Source organism: Pleurodeles waltl, chromosome 5, assembly GCF_031143425.1.
Source record: "Pleurodeles waltl isolate 20211129_DDA chromosome 5, aPleWal1.hap1.20221129, whole genome shotgun sequence".
NCBI classification, from domain to species: Eukaryota; Metazoa; Chordata; class Amphibia; order Caudata; family Salamandridae; genus Pleurodeles; species Pleurodeles waltl.
In genome coordinates, this window is record NC_090444.1 from 573,025,402 (window position 1) to 573,037,750 (window position 12,349).

Below are 12,349 nucleotides of genomic sequence, written 5' to 3' on the forward strand. Positions count from 1 at the left end.
GCCAAGCCTGGGTCCACGGCACTCTAACCTGCATTGCACGACTTTCTAAGTTGGTCTCCGGCGACGTGGGACTCCTTTGTGCAACTTCGGCGAGCACCGTTTCACGCATCCTCGTAGTGCCTGTTCCTGGCACTTCTCCGGGTGCTACCTGCTTCAGTGAGGGCTCTTTGTCTTGCTCGACGTCCCCTCTCTCTTCAGGTCCAATTTGCGACCTCCTGGTCCCTCCTGGGCCCCAGCAGCGTCCAAAAACGCCAAACGCACGATTTGCGTCTAGCAAGGCTTGTTGGCGTCCTTCTGGCGGGAAAACACTTCTGCACGACTCTTCAAGGCGAGAGGGATCCGTCCACCAAAGGGGAAGTCTCTAGCCCTTTTTGTTCTTGCAGAAACCTCAGCTTCTTCTGTCCAGTCGAAGCTTCTTTGCACCCGCAGCTGGCATTTCCTGGGCATCTGCCCATCTCCGACTTGCTTGTGACTTTTGGACTTGGTCCCCTTGTTCCACAGGTACCCTAGATTGGAAATCCACAGTTGTTGCATTGCTGGTTTGTGTCTTTCCTGCATTATTCCTCTAACACGACTTCTTTGTCCTTAGGGGAACTTTAGTGCACTTTGCACTCACTTTTCAGGGTCTTGGGGAGGGTTATTTTTCTAACTCTCACTATTTTCTAATAGTCCCAGCGACCCTCTACAAGGTCACATAGGTTTGGGGTCCATTCGTGGTTCGCATTCCACTTTTGGAGTATATGGTTTGTGTTGCCCCTATCCCTATGTTTCCCCATTGCATCCTATTGTAACTATACATTGTTTGCACTGTTTTCTAAGACTATACTGCATATTTTTGCTATTGTGTATATATATCTTGTGTATATTTCCTATCCTCTCACTGAGGGTACACTCTAAGATACTTTGGCATATTGTCATAAAAATAAAGTACCTTTATTTTTAGTATAACTGTGTATTGTGTTTTCTTATGATATTGTGCATATGACACTAATTGGTACTGTAGTAGCTTCACACGTCTCCTAGTTCAGCCTAAGCTGCTCTGCTAAGCTACCATTATCTATCAGCCTAAGCTGTTAGACACCCTATACACTAATAAGGGATAACTGGGCCTGGTGCAAGGTGCAAGTACCCCTTGGTACTCACTACAAGCCAGTCCAGCCTCCTACAGTCAGTGGAGGGAAAGAGGTTAAGATTAGCGAGGAAAGGTTTTTTAGGACCAAGGTAAAGGGTAGGAGAAGTGGTGATGGGAGTGGAGGAAGAGGATGTGGTTGTAGGAGAGTCAGGTGTGCTGTCTTTGGGTGCAGGTGCTTGTGCTGGAGGCTGTCATGAGGTTGATGGCTGTTGGGTGGGTGTCTGCCTGTGTTTGTGTGTCTTGGAAGAGGGGGTGACAGACACAGTGGGAGAGGACACAGGGGACGTGTAAATGGTAGTGGGGGTGGTGACTGCACGTGTGCGGACTGTACTGGAGGGTGTGCTGGTGATGGAAGCACTGGCTGATGGTGGTGTGCATGCAGGTGTGAGTGTAGACGTCACAGGGAGGGAGGAGGGAGACGAGGAGAAGGGGGACACAGAGGTGGTAGTGACTGTTGGAATGTCTGCATCTGGGTGTTGCTTGCGTGAATGCTTGTGGGTTCTGTGGTGCTTGTGTCTGGATGAGCTGCCCTTGGGTGTTGAGGTGTGTGCAGGCTGGTCTGATGGTGTGGATGGGATAGGCTGAGGAACAGGAGACAGAGACAGGGTGGAGGCAGTCAGAAGAGGGAGGCTGGAAACAGGGACAATGGCTGCCATCAGTGCTGAGGCCAGAGCATTGAACGATCGTTGATGGGCAGCCTGACCCGAATGAATGCCCTCCAGGTAGGCATTGCTCCGATGCACCTCCCTTTCTACCCCCTGGATGGCATTCAAAAGGGTAGTCTGCCCAACAATGATGGTCTGAAGGAGGTCAATGACCTCCTCACTGAGGGCAGCAGGGGTAACAGGGGCAGGGGCTGAGGTGCCTGGGGCGAAGGAGACGCCCGCCTTCCTGGGCGAGCGGGCACGGAGCGTAGGCTGAGGGGCTGCTGGGAGGGCGGGGCTGGTGTGCTGGGTGGCGGCTGTACCTGTAGAGGCGGGAGGCCCGGAGGTTGCCGCCACCGCTAGGGAGCTCCCATCGTAGGACGTGTCGGTGTCGCTGGTGTCACCACCGGTCCCCGTTGTGGTGCTCCCCTCGCCCTCCGGATCACTGGTGCCCTCGGTGTCTGTTCCTGGGCCCACCGGGCCTTGTGACTTGCAGCTCCCTCGTGCTCCGATGCCAATTCTCCTCCGCCCGATGATGCTAATGCACACATGCACAAGAAGATGAAGAAGAAGGGTGGGGGGAGAAAAACGAAGACCAGGTTGAGTGCATGCAATGTCAACACCGTTGGCGGAGAGGACAGACACAGGAGCCTCATGCACTAAGCCGCGCATTTGGGGTACACTACTCAGTACTTCTGACTAGGACAACAGGTCTAGAGACGACAAACGCGCACATGTGTGATGCTGGACCATCGATAGCTGTACTTGTCACCCTACAGAGGTGGGGGCCGGGAGCACAGGGCCATGCCTAAAGGAGAGGACTACACTACAGAAAGCGCCCTGGCCTAATGTCACCCACAACCCTCCTCCCCCACCCAGACGCCTCCACTGCGCAGAGAGATAGCAGAATGTGCTGATACTCACCCCCTTGTGTCTGCTGTGATGTCCTCAAGCACCCATCCAAATCAGGGTAGGCCACCGCCATGATCCGGGACATCAAGGGGGTCAGGGTACGACTGGCACCCCTCCTAGGTTGGGAGGCCATCCCCAGCAGTGACTCGGCGATCTTCCTGGTCCCGCGGCGGATGTCCTCCCACCTCTTGCGGCAGTGGGTGCCCCGTCTGACGTGGACCCCCAGGGCCCGGACTTCCTTGGCGATGGCACGCCAAATGTCCACTTTCTGATGGGCGCTGACCTATTTGACATGTACAGGGTGGGAAGGAAAAATGCATCAATTTTCTGCATGTTAGATGCGATTGGCCCCCCCTCCCCAACCTTGCCATATGGCACATGCTCTCATCTGTCGTGCGTTGCACTCCTCATTCGCCCCCCACCCCACCAACTTACATCCACCCCACTTCACACAGGCATAGCCCATTCAATGTGCACCCAGTGTACTTACCTGTTGGTCTGGAGGACCGTAGAGTAATGCATACTGGGGGAGGACCCCATCCACAAGTTTCTCCAACTCCTCAGACGTGAAGGCAGGGGCCCTTTCCCCAGTCGCAGCAGCCATTGTCACTTCCAGACCGAGGTCACAGCAGCACTTGCAGTATAGGTCCTCTCCTGTGGATGATCAGGTCTCGAGTGATTAAGCAGATAGAAAATGGCGGTCACGCCCGCGGCGGTGCGTACCGCGACCGCCGGCGCACCTCGTCATTGGCTCCTGAAACCCATAGGCTTCAATGTTAGCCAATGCGGCTTCGTATAGCGGTCTTCGCCCGCCTACCGCCACGGTGTGCCACGCCAGCGCATTGACCTCACATCCCATTGTCCCACTTCACAGGTCAGGCAGCCACCATTTCAAGGGCCCACATGGCATAATTTGTACTGCGTCACACAGGCCTAGGCCTTGCATTGCCACACATACACGCCTTTCAATACATAGATAATCGTGTGCTCGGCATGCTGTGGTGAACGTACCTGTGATTTGCTTGACTCTGTGCTCCATGTTGTCCTTCCTAGGCACCGTCCGCTGGGACTTGCGAGGAGAAGGATGAATCCTCGCGTGTACCGACCGCTGGTGGACCTGTCGACAATGGAAGAACGCCATATCATACTACGATACCGACTTGACCGAGCCACTATACATGAACTGTGTGCCCAGCTGGAGCCAGCCCTGATGTCCCCCATCCGCCAACCCACAGGAATTCCCCCTCTAGTGCAGGTTCTGTCAGTCCTCCATTTTTTGGCAAGTGGCTCATTCCAGACAACAGTGGCCATGTCATCTGGAATGTCTCAGCCTATGTTTTCAAAAATTTTGTCTAGAGTGTTGTCTGCCCTGACGAAACACATGCGGAGCTACATTGTATTCCCTGAGGAGGTTGATTTGGCCACTGGGAAGGGTGATTTTTATGCCCTTGGACATATCCCCAACATAAATGGTGCCATTGATGGGACCCATGTGGCTTTAGTACCCCCAAAAGACGATGAGAAGGTGTACAGAAACAGGAAAAGTTACCATTCTATGAACGTCCAGGTGGTCTGTTTGGCTGACCAGTACATCTCCCATGTGAATGCCAAGTTCCCTGGGTCAGTGCATGACGCGTATGTGATGCGTAATAGCAGCATCCCTTATGTGATGGAACAGCTACAGAGACAACGTGTGTGGCTAATTGGTGACTCTGGTTACCCCAACCTGCCTTGGCTATTGACCCCAGTGAGGAATCCCCAGACCAGGGCAGAGGAACGGTACAATGAGGCCCATGGGCGAACTAGGAGGATTATAGAAAGAACCTTTGGCCTCCTGAAGGCCAGGTTTAGGTGCCTGCATATGACTGGGGGATCCCTGATGTACTCACCAAAGAAGGTGTGCCAGATCATCGTGGCCTGCTGTATGCTTCACAATCTGGCATTGCGACGTCAGGTGCCTTTCCTGCAGGAGGATGGTCCAGATGGTGGTGTTGAAGCAGCTGTGGAGCCTGCAGAGAGTGAAGAGGAGGAAGACGAAGAGGACGACCCAGACAACAGGGACAGAGTTATCCAACAGTATTTTCAGTAGCACACAGGTAAGAATCACCCACGCCATTTAACATTTACTGAAAGCCCCCTGCATCTTTACTTTGTGTATTTCCCCCCAGTTCTTTTAAACTGATGTTTGATTTTCCCTTCCCTTTTCAGTGCTGTATGACCCACTGCGTGACTTCTGCTTGGTTAGCCCATGGACTAATGCTTATTGACATCGGTATGTTGTCATCACAAAAATAACAGAACATTATTGATCAGTAATGTGTTATACATTTGTAAATAATACAGGCTGACTCCTGAATGATTTCAGTGCAATGAGTGATTTATTTTTAGTGCTAGATATTGGTACATGATATTAAAACGGTGATGGGTGAGGGTGGATTTATGTCCATGGCAGAGCCCAGTTCTCAGCTTCACAGGTGCATTTTCCATATGCCTGTGGAAGGATGGAGCAGGGGCAGTTCAAGGTTGGACAGGGTGACACTGTGGGACAGTGGGATGACATCAGGGGGTATCTTATGCTGGCGGGGGTCTTGGCATCCTACTCTGTCTTCCTGTGAGATCTCAGGTTCCTCTTGCGGGGTGGTTGTTCTTCAGCAGGAAGTGGGGTTCTGGTGGGCCGTCATTCTGTGGGGGCCTCCTGACCACTAGCGCCGGCGGAGGTGGTAGGCTGTTCCTGGCTAGTGACAGGGGCCCTTTGTGGTGCCACATGGTCCCGCAATGTGGTTTCTATCCGGTTGAGGGCCTGGACTATGCTCCCCATAGCGGTAGCGATGTTCCTGAGTTCATTGCTGAACCCCATGTACCGTTCCTCCTGCTGTGCCTGGATCTCGGTGAACCTGGCCAGTACCGTCGCCATCGTCTCCTGGGAGTGATGGTATGCTCCCATGATGGTGGTGAGGGCCTCTTGGAGAGTCGGTTCCCTGGGCCTGTCCTCCCCCCCCTGTCGCACAGCAGCCCTCCCAGTTGCCCTGTTTCCCCGGGCCTCTGTCCCCTGGACGGTGTGCCCACTACCACTGCCCCCAGGTCCCTGTTGTTGTTGGGGTGTTGGGTCAGCCTGGGTGCCCTGTAGTGGCGGACACACCGCTGATTGACGCGTCCGCGAGACAGAGGCATGGGCCCGCTGGGTGGGAGCTGTGCTGGTGTTCCCAGAGGGGGTTGGGTCTGCTGTGGCCTGTGTCTGTGTGTGGGGAACCGACTGTCCAGAGGTCCCCGATGGTCCGGGCTGGTCATCAGGTTCTAGGTCGACAGAGCTGCTGTCCTCGCTGGGGGCCTGTTCTGGGGGTGGGATGGACAAATCTGGACCCTCCGTGGCGGTGTGTTGGCGTTCGGGCCCTGCAGGGGTAAAGGAGTATGGTTATTGTTTCTGTGTGTGCCATGGCATGCATTTTGGGTGCCCTTGTCCCCCAGTGCTGGCATTCCCTTGTGGGAGGTGTTGTGAGGGTGGTGGGGGGGGGGGTGTATGGGTATGTGCAATGGTCATGCTTTGGTGGTGGCTGGCTATGGTTTGTGTTGGCATTCAGGGGTTGGTGTTGTTTAGGGTGGGTTGTGCTGGTGAGACATTGGCAGGGAGGTTGTGTGCTGGGGGTTGAGATTGGGGGTGAAGGGGGGGGGTTGGCATGCTGGTGGTTGGGGGGGGGGTGAAGTAGTTGAGATTCGACTTACCAGAGTCCATTCCTCCGTGTACTCCAGCGAGGCCATCAGGATGCAGGATGTTTACTACCTCTTGCTCCCATGCTGTGAATTGGGGTGGAGTGGGTGGGGGTCCGCCGCCAGTCTTCTGCACAGCGATGTTGTGTCGCGACACCATTGAGCGCACCTTCCCCCGTAGGTCGTTCCATCGCTTTCTGATATCTTCCCGATTTCTGGGATGCTGTCCCACAGCGTTGACCCTGTCTACGATCCTTTGCCATAGCTCAGCCTTCCTTGCTATAGTGGTGTGCTGCACCTGTGTGCCGAAGAGCTGGGGCTCAACCCTTATAACTTCCTCCACCATGACCCTGAGTTCTTGGTCCGAGAACCTGGGGTGTCTTTGGGGTGCCATGGGGTGGTGTGGATGAGGTGTGGGGTGGTGTTTGTGGTGATGTGCGTGGTGATATGTGGTGATGTGTGCGTAAATGTGGTGTGGGTGATGAAGTTGGGTTCCTGTGTGTGTTGGGGTTTTCGATTGCTGTGCTCGCTCTCTCTATCTCTATCTCTATCGCCTTCTCTCCGATTTCCAACTAGTGGGGGTTTGTGGGTGATGTGGGTGTGTGTTTTATAGTTGATTGGATGTGTGGGAGTGTTGTTTGTATGTGTGTCAGGTGTGTGTATTTCAAATTGTCCAATGTGGCTGTGTTTTGGAGCTGGGTGTGTATTTTGACCGCGGCGGTGTGTACCGCCAATGGAATACCGCGGTTGAAAGACCGCCGCGTGGATTCGTGGGTCAGAATGGCATGGGCGTGTTTGTGTTGGCGTGACGGTGGAGGTTTGGTCATCTCCAGTTTTCCGCGGCCCGCTGATGAGGCGGCCTTCCTTGGATGTTGGATTTTTGGCGGTTTCACAGTTGGTGGTCAGAATGACCGTGGCGGTTTACCGCGGCGGTAGAATGGCGGACTTCTGACCGGCGGTAAGGGCCTTTTACCGCCGAGGTCAGAATGATCCCCTATGTGTCTCGAGGTACTTTCACTAATTTACTACTGTGCCCGCACAGATTCCTTTAGATGGGATCACATCTGGCAAAAAATGTTGTTGGAAAACTTTAAAACTGAGTGCAGTTTGCAATGATCCAGTGGTGATCAAAAGCTGAAACCCAAGCTCAAAACAATATGACTGATTCTTAGCTTTTCTGCCACCGCAAACGAGAATCTTTTGTTCGCAAGATACTGCATGGGCAATGTATAAATCAAATGTTTCACTGAATGACACTGTTTTTTCTTTTCACCTAACTCTGCAATGTTTCTGACGTGATTTGGACAGGGTCTTGAACGATGAGCTCCAGTTGGATGTGCATGTCGTTGACATGGTTTCTAAAACTATTGGAAGCAAAGCAAATGAAATCACAGGTGGTACTATATTGAGGATACTTGGAATTGGTCCAAACAACCAAACATTATCAGAAGAAGAACTTAAAAGGTAGTTAAACACTTAAAATATTTATTAGTTTGGTGTTTTTTGTTGGATTGAAACTGTCTCCCATTTTAATTGTCACCCTGAGACTCTTCCAGTGTTTCCCTTTTTCAGAAACAAGGTTTTAATACACAGAACGTATGCAACTGCACAGTGTAATGTGGGCTGTTTATTACCATTGTTGAATAAGGGAGGGGGGTATGAATCCCAAAAGGCTATTTATTGCCATCTACAATACTACTAATTAGCATGTTATTCTCTAAACATATGTTTGTTTGGTTTATGCAATGCTGTTATAAAAATAAGTATTTAAACAGAACCATAGCACAGTCTCATTGCATAGGCCCAAATAGAATGCAGTTAGGATCCGGAGAATGATTATGGTCCAGAAGTTGCACTTCTACTGTGGTATTAACACTCAATTTGACTTTGCACTATAGTGGAAAATGTCTGAATCTGCATTTATTACTACACTTACTCTAAATAACCTGTGATATTGGGCCACATTTATTTTCACTGAAATTATAGTAAGCTTAAAAAAAACACAGGTAAAGTGCTGTCATGGTTATGAAATAAAACTTTAAAACACTGACATTTGCAAGTTAGTGTTAACTCTGCAATCCATAACTCATACAGTAGCCATACAAATCATACATTGCACACTAAATGCATTTCTCATGAACTCACCCTTGATGTGACAGGTGCAATTACAGCTATCTTACATATTCTTACAAATGGGAGTACATATCATATTGCCCATAACACTATGAGAGAAATGTCTATGAATGTAGCATATTACTTATTGGTTTGAGTATGCTTTATTATTTATGAGAGTTGTGATTTTAGTTTGTGTTACTCATCAGTATGATAATTATGAGGTCCTGAGTATTACATTTGGTGAGTGAGTTGTTGTTTCCTTGGCTTGCTACAGCCTGCGGAGAGAATACATTAAAAGCACCAGGTAATACAGAACAATATTGGCACTGAGGTGTTCTAGGGACATCATAAACCATTAGGCCAAATGCAAAGTGGTTTACAAATGCCACCAGGGCCCCTTAGATGGCAATATAGAAGCACATTACACATTGGATAGGCAGACTCCAGACACATTCACATCAGTCTTGGATCTGTCCAGGACCCATAGCCATTGAAGTGTCCGGATGAGCACGGACCCCTGGCTGCTGGGCTGACCACGTATCTCCATGGGCTTCTGATGCTGCTACTGGCAATTTGCTGTGTGGTGAGCTGGGGAACTAAGGCCCTCATTACAACCTTGGCGGGCGGCTGAAGCCGCCCGCCAAGATCGGACCACTGGGCGGCCGCCAATGCGGCCGCACCCCTGCCGTGGCTATTTGGAGATCCCCGCTGGGCCGGCGGGGATCTCGGCCGCAACACAGTAGCCGGTTCCAAATGCAGTTGCACCTGTCGCGCTTTTCACTGTCTGCATAGCAGACAGTGAAAACCTGCACGGGCCCTGTCAGAGGGCCCCTGCATTGCTCATGCCAGTGGCATGGGCAGTGCAGGGGCCCCCAGGGACCCCACGACACCCCGTACCACAAGCCTTTTCCTGGCGGTTCAAACCGCCAGGAAAAGGCTGGCAGTCGGGGTACTCGTAATCCCCTGGGCAGCGTTGCTAGCAGCGCTGCCCTGGCGGATTACAACCTCCGGGGCCACTGTGGCGGTAAACCGCCGGCCCCGGCGGTGCGACCACAGCACTTCCGCCACGGTCATAATGACCTGGGAAGCACCGCCAGCCTGTTGGCGATGCTTCCGTCATAACAGCCCTGGCGGTCTTGGACCGCCAGGGTTGTAATGACCCCCTATGTGTGACGGTTTGGTTATTGTGGCTCCGGGATGCTCTGAGCACTTTGCCTCATGCTGGGAGCCACAGCAGTGTTGGTGTGGGTGGCAGCGCAGAGCAGAGCTTACACTGCAATGGTAGCTGTAGTGGTGGCAGCTCTGTAGGAAATTACCCCCCGCACTGGAAGGGAGAAGGCTGCTCTGGTGTGGGCAACCTTGTATCATTTCTGGTTGTCACTTGTGGGTCCAGCAGATTTGAGTATTGAGCTCAAAGCGCTCGAACAGACACTGCTGCATGCGGCGACTTTATGATTTTAACTTAGTGCATTCAGTACTGTAGGCCCAATTCACAAAGAGCCTCCGCAGTCATGAAGAAGGCTCATCAGTTGTGGCAGAGTTTCCTTTATTATGGCACAATCTCTACAATGAGAATTTTCACTGCAGGGATTCTGCCACGAGTGCAGAGACTCCGCCATGACTGTGGAGGCTGTTTGTGAATCAGGCCTTGTGGATTTACCTGAGTTGTGGAACCAGTGGGTCATCAGCGAGAATGTACAAAGAGATATGATGATACTTAAAATGTCCTAAATACATACTTTATATTTATTGGTACACAGGTCCGTTGATGGGACTGAAGTGTATGCAAATACAATAGAGAGATTATGTGAGTGAGCTAGAAGTGTTTGATGGGTGAGCAGCCTTAACTTAAAGATGAAGCCCCACATACAATAGAGGGATAACAAGTTGATTAAGGGCCTGATTTGAATCTTGGTGGACAGGTCACACTGTCACAAACGTGACGGTTATTCCATCGTATGTGTTACAGTTTCTATAGGATATAATAGGCTCGTAATATGCTGGATGGAATATCCGTCACGTTTGGGACAGAGTAGCCCTGTCCACCAAACTCTAAATCAGACCCTAAGAGTAGAGTCTGCTTTGACAAGACAGTAAAAAGCAAGGCAAAAAAAGAGAGTCTTATGGGGAGATGTAGTAAGATAGAAGTAGAAGAACAAGGAAAAAAGAAGGAAATGTTGGTGGCCTTGTCAGTCAGACAGCAAATTTCAGCATGTGTGGATGGGATCAACAACTTAAGGAATAGAGTCATATAAAGAAATATGATTATAAATATTCCATACAAGGTGTTAAAGGTGCTAACGTCAAAGTTGAAAATGTATTTACAAAATTTAAAGTTGGATGGGACTATAGATTTGTTAAACCCCCTAAGGAATAGATATTTTGATACGGAGGGAAAGGGAGCCCCTTGACAGGTTTTGAAGTTCAACAAACAGGACTATAATGATAAACGTGAAATAAATTAAATAAACAAAATAAAGGAAGAAAAGAATGTTGAAAAAAGAAAATGTTTGAAACTACAGGATTATTAAAGACAATAGAAACATTAAGGATGAACTTGAAGAAAGTAAAAACCTATTTCAAAAGGAACGTTGTCTTTAAGTGTCAACATCTGACGCAAGAAATCAAAACATCATTGAACTATCTTAAATTATAAATGTGAAAATGAATACAATAACAGATTTCCTACCAAAATTCAATCTGAACTGAAGGTTCCTGTTAATCTGAATGAAGAAAAATAAAAAACCTGTGTGGCCAGGTGTCCTGGTGAGAATTACAAAAGGCCAAATAATGTATGCGAGAGAAATGACACTTTGACAAAAGTAAAAAATCTAGGTTGGAATCCATACAACGACTAGAACCCTACCTGAACTTAGAATGTTTTCAAGGCAAAATAGGAACAGAGTTTTATTGGAGGTATAAGTAACAAAATCCTTAAATAATAGTCAACATGAGAATGATATGACTGATATGATTGATGTAAAAGGACAAAATGGCTTAGTGAAAAGAGTATCCTTGAAGGCAGAAACAAGATTATTCAAGACAGCAGTAGCGCTATGTCACTATGCTCAATGAGTTTAGATAAAATGGAATCGCTACAAAACACAATGTTACATTGTGCATTCAGAAGTGTAGTAGTCCAATTGATAAAAATTTAACAAAAGGTCCACAAAAGAGTACACTGTCTACTCTTTTCTCTGACTCATGATATCAGTCCTGATGAAATGGATTCCTTCTCATCTGTAACAGTAATGGAAATCAGGTACAATATTTAGAAAAAGCAGACTCCAGTAATTGGTTCGGGTTTATGTTCTTCAGTGCTAAAGACAATACAATATGTTTTGGTATCTATAGTAAAACTGTTGGAAAAGTTTACAAATGACTCTGACCACAGACTGGATCTTCTTACATTAATGCTGGAGGCATCAACAAATAGTAATTCAAGTAAAGAGGATAAGGAGATACAAATAGACTATAAAAACATTGAGACGGAAAAAGATCACATAAATATAGGTAATAACAATAGCATTGTAGTCATAGTAAGAAAGAAGGGAACCGGTCAACTAATATTGTTTACATGGGCCTTGTGGGAAAATATCTCAAAACTAATGAGAGCCCTTAAAATCTGGTTAGAACAAATAAAGATACAAAAGGAGTGACAGTATAAGAAGAGAAAACAAATGACATCACACTGTTCTCAATCCTTAGAGGTAAATGAGGAGTCCAAAATAATATAAAAGGAACAAGAAATAAATGGTAAAAGGGAAATATTAAACAAAGGAGAAGAAAGATCATTAAAAAAAGAACCCATAAAATCAGGGTTCCCAATGATTATCAAAAT

At 48.8% G+C, this 12,349-nt stretch overlaps 1 protein-coding gene across 4 annotated transcripts in view; it reads left to right on the forward strand.

Annotated features, from left to right (window-relative positions):
• The window catches only part of LOC138295834 (uncharacterized), a 1,330,477-nt gene that overhangs the window by 260,761 nt on the left and 1,057,367 nt on the right, over positions 1-12,349 (forward strand). For all 4 annotated transcript variants that reach the window (XM_069234393.1, XM_069234396.1, XM_069234394.1 and 1 more), the window contains exon 9: positions 7,702-7,857. In XM_069234393.1, coding sequence (XP_069090494.1) covers positions 7,702-7,857 — 156 coding nt within the window. The remainder of the gene's footprint in view (positions 1-7,701; positions 7,858-12,349) is intronic.